The sequence below is a fragment of the Leptonychotes weddellii genome, chromosome 10, assembly GCF_054177405.1.
Source record: "Leptonychotes weddellii isolate Sample4059 chromosome 10, ASM5417740v2, whole genome shotgun sequence".
Taxonomy (NCBI): domain Eukaryota; kingdom Metazoa; phylum Chordata; class Mammalia; order Carnivora; family Phocidae; genus Leptonychotes; species Leptonychotes weddellii.
Genome location: NC_138378.1, coordinates 43,057,816 through 43,079,267, shown reverse-complemented (window position 1 = coordinate 43,079,267; position 21,452 = coordinate 43,057,816). Strand labels below are relative to the sequence as shown.

General features: G+C 49.9%; 1 protein-coding gene across 2 annotated transcripts in view; it reads left to right on the top strand.

Annotated features, from left to right (window-relative positions):
• The window catches only part of ACSS1 (acyl-CoA synthetase short chain family member 1), a 60,446-nt gene that overhangs the window by 21,323 nt on the left and 17,671 nt on the right, over window positions 1-21,452 (top strand). Inside the window, exons 3-7 of one of the 2 annotated variants that reach the window (XM_006741181.3) lie at window positions 7,002-7,201; window positions 13,730-13,905; window positions 14,289-14,441; window positions 17,766-17,913; window positions 19,144-19,281. In XM_006741181.3, the coding sequence (XP_006741244.2) occupies window positions 7,002-7,201; window positions 13,730-13,905; window positions 14,289-14,441; window positions 17,766-17,913; window positions 19,144-19,281 (815 nt within the window). The remainder of the gene's footprint in view (window positions 1-7,001; window positions 7,202-13,729; window positions 13,906-14,288; window positions 14,442-17,765; window positions 17,914-19,143; window positions 19,282-21,452) is intronic. The other variant, XM_081833279.1, reaches the window with a different exon arrangement.

Below are 21,452 nucleotides of genomic sequence, written 5' to 3'. Positions count from 1 at the left end.
AAAAAATGAATGTGCATTAAAAAAGAAACTACCCTCCCCCAAATGTTACATAAATAACAACAGAGTTGGTGGGTGGCAGAAATCATGAAATTTGGGAAGCTTTGCCATGGAAAACTAGCTGTCCTGATGTTGAGGGCTTTGAGGGGAACTGCTTAAGAGCAGGACCCTCGGAGCCAGGCCGGGGTTTGAATCCTGCCCTGACTTTTTCGGAAGTCGGTTAAGTTCTGTTTGCCTTAGCTTCCTTATCTGAGAAATGGAGGTGGGGCAGGGGGGATGGCAGCTCATACCATGAGCTTTTGTGAGGGGTAAATGTGTGTGTGCAGTCAGAGTAGTCCTGGGCACAGGACATTTGCTGAATAGCTGTTACTGTTGTTCCATGGGAAGGAAATGTGAATGGGGGGATGGGTAGGCAGGAGGATGCCAACATGAGGGGGTTGGGGAAGGAACCAGAAAGTGGTCATGGCTGGTCATGGAGAGGAGGTTCCCTGTACTCACAGTGGGTGGCAAGTGTGGCTGGAGAAGGTGGGATGGCTGGTGGATATGGTGGAGACACGGTGGGTGACAGACAGGTGGGGTGCTCAGAGCGTGGCATGTCCAGCCTCTAGGAACCAATGGCCATGGGCTAAGTGCCTGCAACCTGCAGGCCAGAGGCAACGCCAGCTGTGCATGATGCATCCTTCTCAGATCCTCTGACCCCCTCAAGGTGAGGCTTTCCCATCAGCACCTGCTGTGGGAGCATGCAGCAGGTGGGCTGTGCAGGTGAAGGCTTCACACAAGGCATTGGAATACACTTGGGGCCCGTTCACCCTGAGCCAATGACAGCGACTTACACCAAAGCAAACTGGCATTTTCATTCTTCCTCCTGTGAAGAGGCACTTGAAGAACCACTGACTGATGCTGATTTCCTTTTTCCACCATAATTATAGCTACTGTTTATAGGATGCCTTGACTTCATATATGGTCCTTGTCTTAGTCTGTTGGGGCTGCTGTAACAAAACATCATATCCTGGGTACCTTATAAACAACAGAAACTTATTTCTCACAGTCCAAGTAGTCCAAGATCAAGGCAGCAGGATGGTCACATTCTGCTGAGGACCCTCTTCCTAGGTTATAGCCACTGCCCTCTTGCTCTGTCCTCACCTGGTGGGAAGGGCAAGGGGGCTCTGTGAGATCTCTTCTATAAGAGCACTGACCCCATTCCTGAGGGTGCCACCCCATTCATGACCTAATCACCTCCCAAATGCCCCAGCTCCTAAACCATCATCTTTGAGGGTAGGATATCCATGTAGGAACTTGGGAACTCAGACTATAGCAGTCTCACAAACGCCTTGGTAGTGGGCCCTGTTACTCGGCTGCTGCAGATGGGACTGTCAAGGCCCCAGGTATGTGGGAAACAGGTGGGAACCTGTCTCTGATCAGATGTAGTTTGGCTTCCAATGGTTATCTCCTGAGATAAACTTTCCAGGTCCAGTACTTTCCATAAACTATAGCATAGACTCAAGGAAAATACACTTACCTTCATTTTATTTATTTATTTATTTATTTATTTATTTATTTATTTATTTGGGGTGGGGGAGGAGCCAGAGGGAAAGGGAGAGAGAGAATCCTCAAGCATATTCCCCGCTGGACACAGACCCTGATATGGGGCTCCATCTCACCACCCTGAGATCACGACCCGAGCCGGAATCAAGAGTCAGACGCTTAACTGAGCCAGCCGGGCGCCCTGAAGACCCACGTACCTTCTGTGAGGAAGGTAGCAAACCTGCAGCTGTAGTGACTGCAGTTTCACGGGCTGACTTCGTGTCACCAGTGACAATTCAGCTGTTGTTTCTTGAAAAGCCCATGTCGGGGGCCTTCCTTGGCAAACATCAACTTCGGGAATTGTTCACCTTTAAGTGAGGCTACTGCTTTATATTCCATTGCAGCTTCTCTTCGCTAAAGGTCATGGTCATGAAATCAAATAATGATGTATAAGGAATTTCACACTTGATTTATGAACCCATTCAGCTGAATTTCCTGGACTTCTATTCCCAGTGGTTGTGAGTAGCAGAGTGAGCAAATTTTATCACCATTAAATCAGATTTAGTGGCTACAGTAATGTCAGGGTCAGAGGAGTCTGTCCGGAGGGAAGGAGTTTGTCCCTAGGCCTGGTTCTGAGACACAATTCATGAGCTGTTGACGTGCCCTGCCTGGCCCTCCATGTAAGCCCTGTGTGAGAAAGGGACCCTCCTGCTTTGTTCTGCTTCTTTTTCTTCTCTCCCCACCTCATCTTCCAAAAGTGGCTTGCTGAAGAAAATACTGAACTGCAGAGAAGCAAGCTGAGTGCCCTTTCAGGTTCTGCAGCACCTAGGCTTGCAGGAGAGCAGGGGCTCTGAAGGACTTTGTGTTTGTCACAGGCCTTATGTACACAATACCGACATGATCACCTGGGTTCATTTCCCTTATTGGCAGAAGAAACTGAAGAGGAAGGTAGCTGTGGGTGCTTTATCAGTGGGAGTGGTCCCTCTCATTTGCTGCCAAAGGGGTAGGACATTTTCCTGCCTGTGTGATGCTGATGTGACGGCCAGCCTTGCCCTCTCTCCGTGCAGGGAGATGGAAGGCGTCTGCAGAGTGGACAGGCGCTCATGGTGAGAGCACAGGCCTGAGGAGTCCTGCGCCTGCCAGAGTTCTTGTCATTTCTCACTTATCTGCTGTTCCCATTCATTCAACAAATATTTATCAAGCCTTCTATGAACTAGGCTCAGTTGTAGGCCCTAGGAAGAAGGCAATAACCCCCAAATCCCTGCCCAAGTAGAGCTTGTACTTAGTGGGGTAGATGGACAATGAAGGTGGTAAGTATTTATTTAATGAACACTAAGAGCCAGAATAATTGTAGGAAGTGAACGAATCATGCATTCCCAATTTGTTTATTTCTTAAATACAACACACACACACACACACACACACACACACGGCTTATCTTACTTCCCTGGGCTGTCACTGGGAAATGGCTAGAAGGTAAAAATACTTTCCAACAATAACCATGAAAAAATAGCTTTAATTAGAATATAGATAAATAAATAAATACCAGTGTATTTATTCTTGTCTTTCTTCTGAACTCTATTTCCAGCTGTGTCCTATTTTGGACTGAGCTGGGCCAGGGGCCTTTTTACTGGCTGAGACATTGGCAAGTGTCATGTTGGTTACAAATACTTGAGGTCAGATTATGTCTTTAGCATTGGATAAACATTATTCCCTGCTGATGCCTAATAGTTGGCTATAGAAAGTCTTCTCCCTTCCCCCAAGGCCAGGCAGCATTTTACTGGTATTAAGCATCACTGACACCATGCCAAATTTATGTATTTGTGCACATTATTTGTATATGTTCATATTGAAGGTCTGGCCCTGAAGAGTCTACATTGCAGACAAACTTAGATATCTTGCTCAGTACTGGAATAACAAATGTTACTTTTCTCTTTGCACTTGAAAACATAACTCTAACTCACCTCAGTGAGATCTTTTCTCAGAAAGCTGCAAGCTGCCATCCCTTGGGAAGACCCTGTCCGGCACAAGGAAGCCAGTATTTCCTGCAGTGACAGCCCAAAGCACCAGCCTCCGAGTGGCAGCATTATCTTTTTGATACAGAAATAGTAGCATTTCAGTTTGTGGGAGTCTTTGAGAAGTGACAAATATCCAAGAACATGCTTTTGAGCAGTTTCTGAATATGTGGAGTGATAGGATCACTCGAATATGTTTATTTTTCAATGATTTGAAGACCTAGGTTTGCTGACCGTATTTTCCAATGGCAAAAGTGTGGAGGAAATCAACATGTTCTTAATTTACATTATTAAATGTAGAGTTGAGGTCAAGGGTCTCGGTACCCACATTCTGCTCTAGACAGAAACCATGAGAACGTGGGGGTCCATTTGGTAACCTGGAGGTATATCTATAGAGAGTAAGTGGGGTCATGGATGGCTGGACGACAGAACTGGGAGAAGAAAGGCTTCCTGGGGTATGGGAGGGTATTGAGAAATTTGAAGAGCTATCATTGAATGACATTTATTCAGCTTTAAAGAGCTGAGCTAGGACCAATGTGTGGAATTTGTATAGCTGCAGAACTTGGTCCAATTTTAGGATGACTGTTTCTCTACTAAAATGACAAAGCAAGAGAGAACCCTGTGAGGTGTGACTTCCAGCAGTATCATACTTAAGCAGAGGCTGGACCACTGTGGGCAAGAATGTGGCAACAAGATTTCTGGACCCCAAGGGAGACTGTACCATCTGACCTTCAAGGAGCCCTTTGATTTTGAGGTTTATGGCCTTGGTAGAGTGGATAAGAAGAGGAATGTGCTTGGAGATTTACCCAGATCAAATTCTTTATCAGAAACCGCTCCTCTGGATGTAGCAGCAGGAATCTGTGACCCACTGGACGCAGCTCCAGATGCAGCCCATGTTGATGCCTCTGGATCCTCCAGGGAACCCACGGGCTGCCTCAGCTTGGTCTCCAGACCCTCCTCCAGGGCCGTAGTTCAACTGTCCTGCAATAGGGGGGTGACTCCGGCCACTGCTCCCTTGCTCCTTCTCACCACAGCCAACCTGTCCAGAAAGTTCTACCTGCTGCCCTCAGAGACTGTAGCACCAAGCTGAGGTGATAAATGCCCTTCACACTCTCATGCATGTGCCTTCATCTTTCTAGTCAGAGCTGTGATCCCCACATCTCATCCCCACAGTGTCTGGATGGAATTTTTAACATCTTAGGAATTCACCCATTATGCGATTTTAGAAATGATTTTTAGAATTTAGATTTTTAGAATTTTAGAAAATGGGGCGCCTGGGTGGCTCAGTTGGTTAAGCGACTGCCTTCGGCTCAGGTCATGATCCTGGAGTCCCTGGATCGAGTCCCGCATCGGGCTCCCCGCTCGGCGGGGAGTCTGCTTCTCCCTCTGACCCTCCCCCCTCTCATGTGCTCTCTCTCATTCTCTCTCAAATAAATAAATAAAATCTTTAAAAAAAAAAAAAAGAATTTTAGAAAATGATGACAAAGAGATCTGATGGGAAAGATAATACCTTCTGAATGTTTGGCAGGGTCCTGGATGGGTGATGCTTCTCACTAACATTTGCGACAGGTACACAAGGTGCATGGCACCTGCTGTTTCTCAGATGATCACATGGCAGTTGAGAAAGGTAAGCTGCCATGTTTAATGCAGCTACTATAGAAAACTAACCCAGGCTGCTCTGTCTAGACAGTTCACATTTGTTTCTTGACTTCTAACTGCTGCCTTTGGTCTACAGATTTTCATCACCATTGATGTATAACACACATTCAAGCCTGCACATCCCTGAGCACTGCCCAGGGGCTTAAATCCTTAGCTATAAAAATGGTGCCTCCACTGGACTTGAGTTTACTCTCCTGCATGGCTGATCATAGCTGCCTCTTCAATAGTCACAGGCTGTTCCAGCCTCCTTCCCTGGATTAGTATGGATGTTTACAGGTTCTGGATTCTGGGGAGTTTGGTGTTGGGGACTGTTGGGAAGTGCTCTTTCTTTCATCATAAACTTAGGCAAGGTACGGGTGGGGCACCACTGAATGATGTCTTTGTCCTCCTGAAAGCTTTAAGGAGGAGATGAAATCTTGCAGAAGAGGCATGCCAGAGCCAGCCTGGGCATGAGTCACTGGTCGCGAGGCGAAGGAATTATGATCTGGTTCTCATCAGGTCTTCTTGCTGGATGGCTTTGGGAAGAAACAAAGGCCCCCTTGAAGTCTCTGCCTGAAATGGGGAGTGTTCATTTTCATTCCCCTGGTGTTTCTAGGCGGCCTCTTGCTGAGCTTGTCCTTTCTTCAGAGCCCTTTCCTTGACGACCCTTTGAACAGAGGAGAAGTAGGCACACACGCTTGTAAGGGGTTCTTGCAGAGCTAGGAGGTCTGGTCTCTGGCTGGCAGGGCCTGCAGAAGTCGGCGCTGCCCCACTCAGACCTGCTGGAGCGATGCAGAGCGCAGGTGTGGTTTGGTTGGTTGGCTGCCCTTTATTCTGTCTTTCCCTGTTAGTTCTGTGATTAAATAACAAATTAAAATCAAGTCATAGCAAAAATGGTAAAATGATTGGCTATTTGCATAGCCCAGGGTCAGCTGGACCAGCTGCTGGAACAACACGGAATGGAACGTCAAGTTCCCCAGGTTGCTTTTCTCTACTTCCTGCTCCACTCCAGACAAGTGGGCGCCTGCAGGGAGTACTCTGGAGTTTCCGGAGTTGATGGTCATTGACTCTGACTGGGCTGGATTGGGTCACGTGCCAATCCTTAAACCAGTCCGCTTCTCCAGGGAGATGCTGCATTCTGATTGGCAGGCGGAACCTCGTGGTTAGTCCTGGAGGGGAAGGAGAGTCACGTGGACAGGAGAGGTGGGAGGGGGTGGGGGTCTGGCTGCCCCTGGGTCTTCAATGCGTCACGTGCATTCAGTGCCTTGCACACAGAAGAACGGGGTGCTCTCAGTGCCTGCCCTCCCTGTCTCGGGGCTGCAGGGTGGAGGGTCGTCCTGCGGCCAGCCTTCCCTCCCACTTACTGTGGCTACACAGAGTTGGGAATCTGCTGCATGAGCCGGGGTCTCTGGGCTAGAGCCTTGCTTGGTGTCACTGGGCTGTGTTGATTCAGAAAACTGAGGCCTTACTTTACCCAATAAGGTCTTAGGAGATCACCTTTGAGGACGGACATTTCCAGAAGTCTCAGGGATATGATGATTTAGGCTTTGGACACCTGTGCTGTCTGAGAAGCCCTGCTGTAAATGGACACAAGGACAGCCATTTTACTACAGTTACGTGGCCATGAATCTCTGTCAGTACCAGCCTACTATGAAAACATTGTTTTCTGGAAAAGAATTTGCACGGCAACAAGCACTTGAGTACCTACTATCTTCTGGTCCCTGGCTGGGTATACAGTACTTGCTGTTTGCAGAATTATGCCACCCCAAAAACTCTGTGTTTTGGCCCTCCCCCATCTCTGATGGCCTTCTCTTCCTTGTACTTTAGGGAACTGCTGGAGACCACGTGCCGCCTGGCCAACACGCTGAAGAGACATGGGATTCGACGAGGGGACCGGGTGGCCATCTACATGCCTGTTTCCCCACTGGCTGTGGCTGCAATGCTGGCCTGTGCCAGGATTGGAGCCGTCCACACCGTTGTCTTTGCTGGCTTCAGTGCGGAGTCCTTGGCTGGGAGGATCAATGATGGTGAGCATATGGGAGGGAGGGAGAAACCTGGAGGCCCCTGGCCTTTGTTCCTTGGGGCCTGGCCATCAGGGACTTGGAATGGAGACGGACATTAATAAAAATCACAGAGACAAATGACAGATACCACCAGGGACAAGGACATGACTGAACGAGCATTTGTCCTGTGAGCTGAGATCTGATGGCATTGGATTAACCAGGTGAAGAAGGAAAGAAATATTCCAGGTGGAGGGAACAGCGTAGGTCCCAGCTGCTTGGTGGGAGGAGCCCAGCACGTGTGAGGGCTTGGAGGGGGCTGGCATGGCTGTGGTGGAGGAAAGAAACCTGTAGGGTGAGATGAGGCTGGGGATGTATAGGGAATGTCTCACAGGTCAACAGCTAGAAGCCTTCCAACATGAGGAAGGTGTGGGGGCTTGTGGTGCATCTTTAAGGATTTCTGTCTGCAGATAGGTCAGAGTCTCCTCAACAGTGTCCAGAACAATATTGACTCCCTCCTTTTTCTGGTGTGGGAGGGCTGAGTGTCTAGATAATGACCCCATGTCTTCGAGGTCTGACACGTACTCAGTGAGATCCTAGAGAGTCCCCTGAGCTGGCTCACCAAGAAAGATGCTTATGGGGGCCACTGGGAGTTCTTTGTGTCTCACCAAAGACTTGCCTTTGTGTAGTGAACAGAGCTAAAGAGCAGAGTTCTCAGACCCTGGCTGACCACCTTCTTTAGGAAGGGCTGAGAAGCCTTCCCACTCCCTTTGTATGTCTCTCTCTCCACTTTCAAGGGTTGGTGCTGTCACTCATTTCTCCTTCTCTCTCTAAACCATGTAGCACCTACTATGTGCCAGGCACTGTTCTAAGCACTTTGCAAAAGTCGTCTCCTTTAATTTAATAAGCTAGTCTTCATAAATATGATAGGTGATAATACTCTCACTATTTCTCCCTTCCCCCATTTTTTATTACTATTATGACCATCTTAAAGTGTACAGTTCAGTGGCATTAAGCACATTCACAATGTTGTGCAACCATCATCACTGTCTATTCCAGACCTTTGTCATCACCCAAATGGACATCTCATACCCATTCAGCAGGCGCTCCCTATTGCCCGCTCCACCCAGCGTCTGGCAACCACTAATCTGCTTTCTGTGTCAATGATTTGCCTCTTCTGGATATTTCATAAAAATGAATCCATAAGATATGTGGCCTTTTGTACATGACTTCTTTGACCACTTCACAGTGTTTTCAAGGTTCATCCATGTTGTAGCATGTATCATTGCTTCATTTCATTTTCTATAAATAAAAATTTCACTGTGCGGGTATACCATGTTTTGTCTGTCTGTTGATGGACATTTGACTTGTTAACGCTTCTTGGCTCTTTTGAATAGCGTTGCTCTGAATGTTCACGAGAACACCTGCTTTCAATTTCTCGTGCATATACCTCGGCATGGCATTGCCGGCACATGTGGTAAATCTATATTGAACTTAGTGAGGAACTGCAGGCTGTTTTCCAAAGTTGCCGCTCTGTTTTACATTCCCGCCAGCAATGTTTGAGGGTCCCAGTTTCTCTGAATCCTCATCAGTACTTGTTATTTCACTTAAAAAAAATGATAGCCATCCTAGTGGGTACGAAGTGGTATTTCATTGTGGGTTTGATTTGCCCTTCTAATGACTAACATCATTGAGCATCTTTTCGTGTGCTTCTCTGTGTGTGTGTCTTCTTTGGAGAAATGTCTGTATAAGCCCTTTGTCCATTTTTTAATTGGTTGTTGGTCTTTTTGTTGGTGGAGTTGTAAGAGTTATCTCTATGTTCTGGAGGCTGGACCTTTATTAGATTTATCATTTGCAGTTATTTTCTCCCATTCTGTGGAGTGTCTTTTCACTCTCTCAATAGTGTCCTTTGATGCACAAAAGTTTTTAATCGTGATGAAGTCTGGGTCATCCATTTTGTCTTCTGTTGCTTGTGGTTTTGGTGTAGTATTTAAGAATCCATTGCCAACTCCAGTGTCATGAAGATTTGCCTCTATGTTTTCTTCTAAGAGTTTTATAGTCTTTGCTTTTACGTTTAGGTCTTTGATCCATTTTGAGTTAATTTTTGTATATGGTGTGAGGTTCAACTTCATTCTTTTGCTGGGGTTATCCAGTGCTACCAGCACCATTTGTTGAAGAGACTTTTTTTTCCCCCTCATTGAAGGGCCTTGGCACTTTGTCGAAACTAATTTGCCATCTATGTGAGGGCTTATTTCTGAGTTCTGTGTTCTGTTCCAATGATCTGTATATCTGTCTTTGATTTTCATGTGTCAAACCACTCCTGCATTCCAGGAATAAATCCCACTTGGTCATGATTTGTAATCCTGTTAATATGCTGCTGGATATAGTTTGTTAGCATTTTGTTGAGGATTTTTGCATCAGTATTCATAAAGGGTATTGGTCTGCAGTTTTGTTATTTTTCCTGTGATGTGTTTGTCTGGCTTTGGTATCAGGGTAATGCTGGCCACATATAATTAGTTAGAAAGTGTTTCCTCCTCTATAGTATTTGGGCAAAGTTTGAGGAAGATTGATATTAATTTGTCTTTGAATGTTTGGTAGAATTCACCAGTGATACCATCTTGTCCTGGGCTTTTCTTTGTTGGGAGGCTACTGTTTTTGAAAATGAGGAAAGATGAGGAAACTGAGGCACAGAGAGGTTAAATGACTTGCCTAAGGTCACATTGCTGGTTAGTGACAGAGCCAGGATTTGAACCCAGACATTCTGCCACCAGAGTTCATGTTTTTAACATTATACTCGGCTGGGGTGCCTGGGTGGCTCAGTCGGCTAAGTGTCTGCCTTCGGCTCAGGTCATGATCTCAGGGTCCTGGGATCAAGCCCTGCGTCAGGCTCCCTGCTCAGCGGGGGGCCTGCTTCTCCCTCTCCTCCCTGCTCCTGCTCTCACTTGCTAGCTCTCACTATCTCTGTCTCTCTCCTTCAAATAAATAAATAAAATCTTAAAAAAAACCCAAAAAAACATTACACTAGGTTGCTCCTTTCCTCTCTTGATGATATGGTCATGGTTGCCAAGTTTCTGTTTCTGTTAACGTTCTTTAAAATAAGCAAAAGCCCTGGAGATTTAGTAGGTGGGTGCTGGAGTAGGTCCCAGAACTTCAGGAATCCTAAACAACAAGGCTACAGAAGGGCAGGGTCCAGGTCAGCTCTGAGGCCCTCAGCAGAGGAAACTGCTATAATTTTCTCTAAAACTTTGCTATTAAGAGGTTCTTACCCAACACCTATAACCTCCATGTCCAGCTATTCAGGTGTCAGTTTCCACGGGCAAGACTCTGTTGGGACGGGTGTTTGCATCCTCTTTGGTCAATGAGGGGGGTGTTTTGGTTATTTATTGCTTTATAACAAACTGCTCAGAAACTTAGTGCTTAAAAAATAAATTTTATTATTATATTTCATGATTCTGTGGGGGCAGGGATCAGATGGGCTTAGTGGGTTATCTTAGTGGGCTGTCATGGGCTTATCTACTCCATGATATCTGGGATACAAGCTGGGTTCACTTGCATGGTTGGGGGCTGTGAAGCATCTCTTTCATGTGGCCTGTTTGCGTAACCAGCTCGGGCAACCTCAGGCAGTCAGACTTGTTACGTGGTGGCTCATGGTTCCAAGAAGATGGAAGTAGAAAGTGCCAGTTTGCCCTAAAGGCCAGGTCAAGAATACACATAGCATCATTTTTACCGTACTCCATTCGTCCAGCCAGTCTGGCCATTCCGAATTCAAGGTGGAGGGGGGACACCAAGACCCTATTTCTCCTTAAGAAGTAGTATGAGACCAGGTGAAAGAATTTGCAACTCTCTTTAATCCATCACTGGGAGGGAGAGGGTGAGATTGTGAGCATGGCCACCAGGGTCTCATCATGAGCTAGGCGGCCACCTCAGTCGATATGTTCTATTCTAGAATTTCTGTCCCCTGGCCTGGCCTCCAGGCTCTGACCACTGCTCTTCCTTTTACCTTCCCTCTTGCTTTAGGCTGTGTGAGGAGTGGAGGGAGAGGGTAGTATGGTGCGGAGGGTGGAGGGCAGGAGAATGATTCTGAGAGACTGTGGGTGGGGGGCAAATAATGGCCCCCACAGATGTCCACACCCTAATCCCCAAAACCTGGTAATATGTTACTTTACACATCAAAAGGGCTTGGCAAATGGGATGAGCATTACAATGGGGAGATTATCCAGGTGGGCCCAATGTAATCACATAAGCCCTGGAAAGCAGAGAACTTTCTCTGGCTGGAGGCAGAGGATATGTGCAGAATGGGAGGTCAGAGTATGAGAAGGACTTGATCTGTGTTGGCTGGCTTTGATGATAAAGGAGGTCACAAGCCAGGGGACATTGTAGGTGGCTCGAAAGGCTGAGAACGACCCTTGGCTGACAGCAAGGGAAATGGGGAAATGGGGTCCTCAGTCCTGAAGTTATATGGAGCTGAGTTCTGCCAACACCGTGAATAGCCCAGAAGCAGACTCTCCTCCAGATCCTCCAGATAAGAGCTCTGCTCCCTCCTACCTTGATTTTGGGCATGAGACTTCAAGAAAAGAACCCTACCATGCTCACCTGGACTAGAGAACTGTGAGCTAAAATATGGGTTTTCTGAACCACTACGTTTGTGGTAATTGGCTATGGGAACAATAAAAAATGAAGACAGATGCTAATACCTGCTCAAAAACCAGGGAGGTAAAATCACAGCTTCCCAGTAAAGTGTCATGCTGATCTGGCCTGTGCCCCAGTGTTGTGCACATACCCTGTACCCGTCCACCCAGCTATGGGGCGAGCCACAGAGTGAGACATGCTCTCCAAGCACCTCCTAGGGACTGGGCATGTGCATGCAGGTTCCTGCCCTAGAGAACTGCTTGGGTGGGAAGACTCGGACAAATGAGAGCCAGGAGCAAGGCATGTGCCATGGGAGGTTGTGGACGGCTATAATCCACATAAAGGAGTTCGAACACCGGGTATGGACTGGGGCCACTGCTTTCCCCCAGGGGCGGGGGTGGTGTCCTGAGCTTTCTTTGTCTCTCATCCCCTTGAAGCCAGGCTCTTTCTACCTGCTGGATCATCTCCCTTCCTGCCCCACAGGGAGTTTACCTGGACCAATCCCAGCACCTGGGATGTAGGCCAGGGTGGTCTCTGACAGACTCCACTCAACTGATTTCGTTTCCCCAGGGTGACTGATGGCCAGGGCTGAGGAACAAAGAGTGGGCAGCTGGGGTCCCCTGGTGTGCAGAGTTGGATGACACTGCCCTGGGTGCCTCAAGCCCTTTAGAGTACCTCTCTGACCCTAGGGTGACCCAGCCAAGGGCTGAGAGAATTCTTAGATGGCTCTCAAGGTCATGCCATCTCTAGGGCCCTTGGGATGAAGAAAGAATGAGTGTGTTGCTAGAAGGCACTTTTTAGACTGCAAAGCTGAAGGAGATGGGTGCCTCTGTCAGGGCTCCCACAGAAGTAGACCCTGAGATGAAAGTTCAGGGGTAGCCAGTTCATTTGGGAGGTGATCCTGGGAACTGCTGTAGGGTGCTGGGGAATGGGGCTGGGAAGAGGAATCCACTAGACCAGCTTCCACAGCGGATGCCTGGAACTCAGTCCCATATGGGGATTGGCCTCTGGATGGTGAGGGAGTTGGGGTATTTATACTCCAACCCTTGAGTCATTGGTGGAGGGCTGCTAGGGTTGGGGCAATCCCTTAGTGCTTCTGCCTGTGGCTTTGGAAGAAGTCCTTGGTGTAGAGTGATAAAAGGTCTGAAGATGTGTGGGATCCTGCCGGTCAGTACTACAACTGGGTATTTGTTCTGGGCTCTTCCTTAGGGGCCAGTTAAGAGAATAGCCCACTGCAGCCTTGATTCCTCTGGGTCATCCCAGGTTGGGGCACGATGTGGGGGCTCATTCCTTTGCCTATGGTTCTGAGGCCCAGTTTGTGTCTGTATCCAGTTCCCTGCTCAGGGCCTCACTCTCAGTCTGCTGTGGAAGCTTGGGTCTTCCCAGCATTGCCCTGGGCTTGGTTGAGCCTAGCCAGGTTGTTGAGGAGCAGGTGTGGAGCCTGGAGGGCCATCTGCTAAAGACAAGGGTGGGGGCCTGTAGCTTCTGGCACCCACTGGGGGTGTGTCCTTTGTTTTCGGGGCAGTGAAGCTTCTTGAGCCTGGACAGGGCAGGGGCCACACAGGACATGTTGGGGCTTGATCTCTGGCTGCCCAGCTTTCTTGGTCTCTGCATTTTGGTGTTGCTTTGCCACCACGGTGGCTGTGGCTGAGGACGGTGTGACGGCCTCTCACCTGGGAAAGCTCCCAGGGCAGGTGGCAGGGACTGGTGGAAGTCTCCCCTTCAGGGCTGAGAAAAGGTCTGACACTTCTGCACTGAGCACAAAGATTGCAAAGCAGGCAGAGCCCCCACATTTTGTGGACTCTTTTGCTAAGAACAGACTTTGTCAATCACATGTTCAGGCCTGGACTGTGTGGCTGTCAGCCTGGGCTGTGAGGGTCAGTGTGGGAAGGAAACTGACCAGAAATCTCTGTTTGTCTCCATTAGCCAAGTGCAAGGTTGTCATCACCTTCAACCAAGGACTCCGGGGAGGGCGCGTGGTGGAGCTGAAGAAGATCGTGGATGAAGCCGTGAAGCACTGTCCGACCATCCAGCATGTCCTGGTGGCTCACAGGACGGACAACAAGGTCCACATGGGGCATCGGGACATCCCCCTTGAGCAGGTGCGTTTGCCTCACTTTGTACAGTTGGAGAAAGAGGGGTAATTATTGGGTTAACTGGGACTGAGTCTTATCAGACTGTGGTTCTCAACCTGGGTCCCCTGGAGGTGCTCACAGTTCCCCTGTGGTATCTGATGGACTTATATTGTGGTTGGGAAGATGGAACTCAAATACCATAAACATACTGAAACACTTAGTGTAACAGAAATGATTTTTTTTTTTGTTCTCTCTGCATCTGGAGTGGAACTAGGGTAGGGTAGAGAAGGCAAACTGGACCCAGTCTGCTAAGTCCTGTAGCCGTTGGGTGAGAGGTGTTCTCAGGAAGGGTGAATGGAGGCAGAGGGTAATTGCCCCGGATGGGGCTGTTTATGTCTTCCCCCTTACAGGAAATGGCCAAGGAAGACCCTGTGTGCGCCCCAGAGAGCATGGGCAGCGAGGACATGCTCTTCTTGCTGTACACTTCGGGGAGCACTGGGACCCCCAAGGGACTCGTCCACACCCAGGCGGGCTACCTGCTATATGCCGCCCTGACACACAGGGTATGTGCCTCGGTGGGGGCGGCTGAGGGTGTGAGGTGCCATGCGTCCGTGGCTGGGCTCTGGGCAGGGGGCCTGCAGAGCCGGAGTAGGGCTAGAACTCCTGCTGTAACCTAGTGCCCGTATGCATGAGGGGCTAATGTTTCTCCTAGTGCGTTCAGGGGTGGGGTGCTGACTCCATGAGTGGGTGGGTGTGGGGGCCAAGTTTCTGTGTTCATCGGGAGAGTCCGGGTCTCTAATCTGAGGCTCACTGCTGGCCTTTAGCCCCTTTGCCCCTGCGTCCATGCCATCTGTTTGCTCTGGAGGAGTCAGGTTCTCCCCAGGTCCTACGTGCTCCCTGGCACAGCTGCGTTCTGATGCTCAGGGGCCCAGGTGCTTAGGCCTTACATATTAAAATATCTACTTCTACTTAATAGATCTTTTTTTTTTTCTTGGTGTTGAAAGAAAGTAAAACATTTTCAAATGCCCCTAAAGGTATTGTGGGCTCTGCTCACTGGGGCCACATTTTAAAAGTAAAATTAGAAAAAGATTTACTTTTCTTTCTTTTTTTTTTTTTTAAAGATTTTATTTATTTGACAGAGAGAGACACAGCAAGAGAGGGAACACAAGCAGGGGGAGTGGGAGAGGGAGAAGCAGGCTTCCCGCAGAGCAGGGAGCCTGATGTGGGGCTTGATCCCAGGACCCTGGGATCATGACCCGAGCTGAAGGCAGATGCTTAACGACTGAGCCACCCACGTGCCCCAAAGATTTACTTTTCTAAGGAAACCTAAGTTCAGTATATGGAAATTGTATTACAGTGGACCACCCTTTAGGGCCTATGAAGCAGATGGTATGGCATGTTTTTATTTTAATAAATGCACTTAAAAATCAGGACTTATTTGAATGTGGGTGGGTTGGGGGGGTTGTGGTTTAATTGGCATCCCTGGTCACTTGAGGAATGGTTGACACTTCCCAGGTAGGATTTGGTTTCAAGATAGTGTTTATGGACCTGACTGTTGTAACAGGTGAAACTCTGCTCTCGCTGGTACCGGCAGCAAAGGGAAGTGGCTGGCCAGGTGACCAGCAAGCCCAGGCTCATCCAAGAAGGGCTTGGACATTGGTCCTGGGTGGTGGTGTCTTTCCTGCCTTGGCCCCCTTCCTCTGTGCTGACCACATTCCTCCCCAGGGGCTGGAGAGAACCTCCCAGTCCCCGCGAAGTCCAGAGCCGGCTTGGTCACACGGGTGGCGAATCTCATGACACGAGTGTGGCGAGCAGCAGGTGCTGGGAGGTGGGTAGCAGGCATGCACGCTGCACAGGATGCAGTCTCTGAGTGGTAATGTGCCGGTCCCACTGGCAGCCACACACCCAGGACTAACAATGTTGAAAGTGAGCCAGCAAGACGGATGTGGTACAGAACCAGGCTGAGCAGACAAGGTATTACTTGAGCCCAAATCCATATTAAAACAGTTGTCTGCTGCTTGCTGGGTGACCTTGAGCATGCCACAGAACCTTTCTTGACCTCAGTGTTCTCCTCTGGAAAACCCCACTCTTCCTCAGCTCTCGGTGGGGGTGTTGCAAAGATTGACACATCATGTAAATAAAAATACTTTGGAGAATATAACTACTAAGACCAAATACCAAGAACTTCACAGAGTGGCTCAAATTGTTTTCACCAGTTTACAATAAAACTAACATTAGGGAAGCTGTAAATGTGGTGAGAGATTCTTTTTTGTGTTTTCAGAGTGTTACCAGGACCCAGTCTACATGAGCAAAAGAAATCAGGGTATAGGTATCTTTTGAATTTTTCTTCAATAAGAGATTTTTTTTTTTTTTTGAAGCATTAGGAATAGAAGCTTCCAGCCTTCTGTAGATGAAAGCATGCACCCATGTAGAGGACGTTAGGACCGTGGGCTCTTCAGGGAAAAGGACAGTTGGCTCAGAACGGATGACTGGGGTGTGAGCAGATTTTGGAGGTGTGCAGTGGGCTCAGGGTGCTGGCTGCCTCCTGGGCCCTTTGGAGCATGGCTGGACCCCCGCACTTGCTCCCGTTCCCAGAACTTCAGGGAGAGAAACCTGCAGCCGCATTGAAGCGTTGGCAGTTTGGGTCCAAAGTTGTACTAAAAATCCTTTCAGTCCCGGAATGCTGTGGGACCTCGGGTGTCAGCGTCCTGATTCTCCAGTGCAGCAAAAGTGCAGTCCTCCTTGAAAGAGTCCTCCCTCTCCATTGGGTCACAGCTTCACAGGGCCCTGGCTGTCTCCAGACCACTGTGCTATATGCGGACTCCTGAAGAGTCTCAGCGTTCATCTGGGGCAGCAAGAAACTGGGCCATTCACCCAAAGATTTAAAAGAAAATCTTATTGAAAAACAGAATACAGAGTAGGATCCAGAAAAGCACCCAAATCAAGTGTGTGGCTTGATGAATTATTAAAAGGCGAACCCCACTTGGGTCAGAGAAGTCCTTCCTGCCTGTCCGACCACAGCCCCTCCCTGTATCCTGACTTTGATAGTGTCACTGTCCCGTGTTTCCCCTCTTCTAGCTTTGTCCCACCCAGCATGCATCCCCTGATCCCGTAGCTTACTCTTGCCCACTGATGTTTCTTTGAGATGTCTTTTAAATCTGTTTTAACCTGTTGGTTCTCCTCTGTCCCTTCCATTTCCTTCCACTTCGTTGTGGCACTTGGCAGTTTTTCCCTCCGTCCTCTGTGTTTCCTGCAAAGGGACATTTGGATTCAGAGGCAGGTCAGGCTCAGGTTGGACCCTGTGGTGAGAATGCAGGAGACACATGTCCTGACCTATGTTTTTCTGCTGAGGCTTGCGGAAGCTGATGATGCGTGAGACGTTTCTTGGTCTTTTTGGCTTTCATTTCTGTGCAATTTTTAAGGGATCTAAAAAGATTGTGGTATGACTTAATGCAGAAGGGTGCCCTTATTTTAGACATACAACTAGATGAGGTTTGACCTCTGGGTGCGCATGTGGCCCCCACCTGCATCAGACGTGGGGTGTCTCCAGCTCCTGGGGGCCCTGACACACCCGCAGCAGAAAGCCCCCTAGCGGGCAGGCCCTTGCGCGAGCTCCAGCACACAGACGAGCTTTAGCTGGTTGGGGCGCACGCGGTACAAGCCTGGGGTCCGGCTTCTTGCACTGTCACCTGTGAGAGCCCGCACCTTGTGTGTAGCAGTAACTCTGTCTTGTCACTGCCATAGCTGCACAGAGCCCCGGCAGTGCTCTTGTTCTTCCTGCTCTTGGTGGCCTTAGGAGCAGCTGTGTTTTGCATTTACAGAACACTGTTAGTGACCTGTGGGAACGTGGGGTGACAGGCTCCTGACGGCCTCTTCTGTTTCTGCAGCTTGTGTTTGACTACCGGCCAGGTGACGTCTTTGGCTGTGTGGCCGACATCGGCTGGATCACAGGACACAGCTATGTGGTGTACGGACCCCTGTGCAATGGAGCAACCAGCGTCCTTTTTGAGAGCACCCCAGTTTACCCCGATGCTGGTGAGGACTGGGGACGCATACAGGGTCCCCAGGAGGGAGCTTGAGGAGGAGGGGAGGCTCACAGGAGGGTGGAGTAGAGGCCCTTGCTCTGGGCTGGCTGTGGTCCTTGTGGTCCTGTGGCGTAGCTGCCGAGCCTTTGCCTGCCAGGTGGGCTGGGGCCAGGGGCGGTGTCTGCAGTAGGATCAGATAAGCAATAGATTTGTCACTGGAAGCCATCTCAGGACAACCCACTCCAGTGTTCCTTTCCCCCTAGCAAACTGGGTGCCTTGGGCCATCCCCTCAGCACTGTCCCTCCCTCCTCTCTGGCCACCTGACCAGATCCAGCCCTTCCTCAACCACCCAGGCCAACTGCCAACCTCTTGTTACCCCAGACGGAGGGAACTTTCTCCAGCTCTGCGCCTGTGCCTTTGGGGCTCTCTATCAGAGAGCATTGCCTGTGGCCTGGAGCCACCTCCATGAATGGAGATCGCTTTGAGGACCCACATCTTGCTCACCTTGGCATCTTCCTCCAAGGCAGCACAAAACCCCAAGTATTTGTTGTAACGCAGCCGAATGGTGGTGGCTCTGCCAGGAGGCTCTTGCCAAACCTCCGGCGCTAACAGTGATGGGTGTGGAACTTCTTGTCACCTCCCCTGCTCCTCTCCAGCCTCCTGAAGGGCTAGATGCACTCTAGGAAGAAAGTGTAGGGCATCTTAGGTGTGATCTCAGGCACAGCCCATCAGCCCTCGAAGCTCCGCTCACTCCGTGTGTAGAGCCGTCGTGGCAGTTTGTGGGGGTTGTGGGGAACCAGGTGGGTGCGTGCTGGAAAATTGCCCTGCTCCCAAGGGCTCCCTCACTGGCAGCCGCACTGTCCCAGGGGAAGCACCGGTCACCCCCTTAGAGATCATTTAAGTGCGACTGAACAGAAGTTCTATGTTAGTGCGACATGGGGTATTTTTAAAATTCAGTGATATCCCTTTGATATCCTTGCTGTATCCTCTGGGATACACCACGTGAATGCAGCTGTCCAGAGCCAGGTGAAGGCTATTGCCAGATGCACCAGCCCTGGATGTGGGGTGTGCGGGGAGGTGATTGCCCCCTTCCCATCCCATCGATGGGTGTTGGGATTCCATTTCTGTGAACACAGGTGTTTGCATGTATCCAGTGCACAGTAACTGTTGACTGATTTCTAAATAAGTTAGATAATGTCTGATGGGCTCAGGCTGACACCGAACTTGGGCCCTTCTGTAGGTCGATACTGGGAGACGGTGCAGAGGTTAAAGATCAGTCAGTTCTATGGGGCCCCGACGGCTGTCCGGCTGCTGTTGAAATACGGTGACTCCTGGGTGAAGAAGTATGACCGTTCTTCCCTGAGGACCCTGGGGTCAGGTGAGTGGCCCGCCATGGGGCAGAGCCAGTGCAGGCTTCAGGATGGGTTTAATCCTGAAAGCTGTGTCTGTAGTGAATTCAAACAGTGCCAGGCTGAAAAGGAAGCAGATGTCCCTGCCCGTAAGCAGCTTCCTGGAGGCCCCGGCTGATCATGTTCTGGGGCACAACATTCCATATATTTCTGTGCCTGAGTTCTGTGCTTCATCTTTATTATGAAAACCTGGTAAAGTGGCTTGAGCCCTTCTTTAGTGGCTGCATGGGATTGCGGTGCGGGGGGAGTTGACCATGGTTCACGAAGGTGCCCCCCTCTGCTGGGTGCCGATGAGCCCCAAAGACTGTGATAAACACACTGTACTTGTGTGCTGTTCTTGCTGTAGATATTTCCAAGGCAGAGGGTTGCGAGATCAAAGATTATCTCCACTTATGATTTTGATAGATGTTGCCAAGTCATATGAAAGCACTTTGGAAAGGTGATGTGGGGTTAGTTCAGGTGATACGGGTCGGGTGGAAGGTACCCATGCCCTTTCTGTCTCCTTTTTCTGATTCATTTCATTTCTGCCCCTACACATGTCAGTGGGGAAAACAAGGGCGGGGAAGCCCTCTGTGCTCCTTGGGTGAATACTTGGATCTGCTTGGTGGTTTCTCACAGTGGAAGCATGTGGGGCAGGTACCACCAGGGATGTGGCTTGCTGCCAAATGCGTCCATGGGGAAGAGAGCTCAGACCATGGGGAAGAGAGCTCAGACGTGCATGTCACTCATCAGTGACGTACTTGTGCAGCACTGTTATGGGTCCTAGGCCCTGGTTCACTCTGTTCCCCTTGCCTGCGATGCCTTGCTCCCCCTCCCCACCTCTGAGGATTCCATCCTTCTTTAAGGCCCTTCTCTGTGCACCTTCTCCCGTAGAGTTCCCTGGCAGCTCTGGATCTCAGGCTCTCTGCTCTCAGACAGCTCTGTATTCTATTCTTGGATATCTGTTCTCATGCTGACTGTTTCACTGGGTGGTGGGCTCCCCAAAGTCACAGCCATCTGTGTCCTCAGCACCCTGGTGTGGTCAGTGAGGGTGAGTGAGGGTTGACTGCTCACTGTGAAGCTGAGTGGCAGGCCCAGGAGCAGAAGGCCCAGATGCTGTGCCGAGGGCTCAGTACCCAGATGCTAGCATCTCCAGGGCAGATGCTACCCAGCAGTGCTGCTTCCCTCCTAGGACGACCTGTGTCCTTGCCTGGGAGACGTGTTCTTATGTGCCCAGCTCTTCCCTGCTCAGGACCTGCCTTATGTGTGGGGTCATTTGGTGTCTGGATGACCAAGTACTTTGAATTTTCCAGATGGGGTCAGCAGAAAGAGTTTTGGCTCCTTTCTAGGTGGTGGTAAGTCTGAGATGCCTCTCGGCATGTTTCAGCTGTGGAGGGTGAAGCCAGCATGTCCTGAAGGGAGCCACATGGTTGGAGAAGACCTGCCCTCCAGCCCAGGGGCCATGAGGCGCTCCTGCACTCTGGGCCAGGCAGGGCTTGGGGACCGAGGGCAAGTGGAGGGCCACAGAAGCTCAGATCCTCCAGGTGCCATCTGCAGGCCACCTAAGTGGGCTCAGGAGTTAGGTTAGTGGTGATGGGAGGTTTGATTTTCCAGATGCGTTCAAGGGATTCAGCTGCTAAGGAAGACTTACAGGGACCCCAGTGACAAGGCATATGCTCTGAGTGCTTTAGAAGGAGGTGCCAGCCACTGCATTAGAGTGGGGGAGCATGTCCTAACTCAGAGCTGCCTTAACCAGGCATCCCCTCGGCCAGACAGGCTTCTGGGGTCCTCACTCCATAAGTGACCAGACCCACTTCCTCTCCTGGACCAGGCTCTGCACCAGGGAGCACACACGGAGCCTTCTCCGGGCTCTGTGTATTTTACTGGTCTTGTGGGCACATTCCTGCCATGTAACCAGCACCGACAGCAGAGTCCTACAGGGGTTTCCCTGGGACCTGGTTGTCAATAAGCAGTGCCAGCAGGCAGGTAAACAGCACCAGGCATCTCCTCGCATGGGGGAAGCATGGACCGGTAAGCTGCGTGCTCGGCCAGGGCCCAGGTGGTGCTGTCCCCGACTGTGGTCCCGGCCGCTCGGGCTGCTTCCAGACGGCTGGATTAGCCCTCGCAGCACACCAGGCTGGGGGTGCATTGACTTGATTTA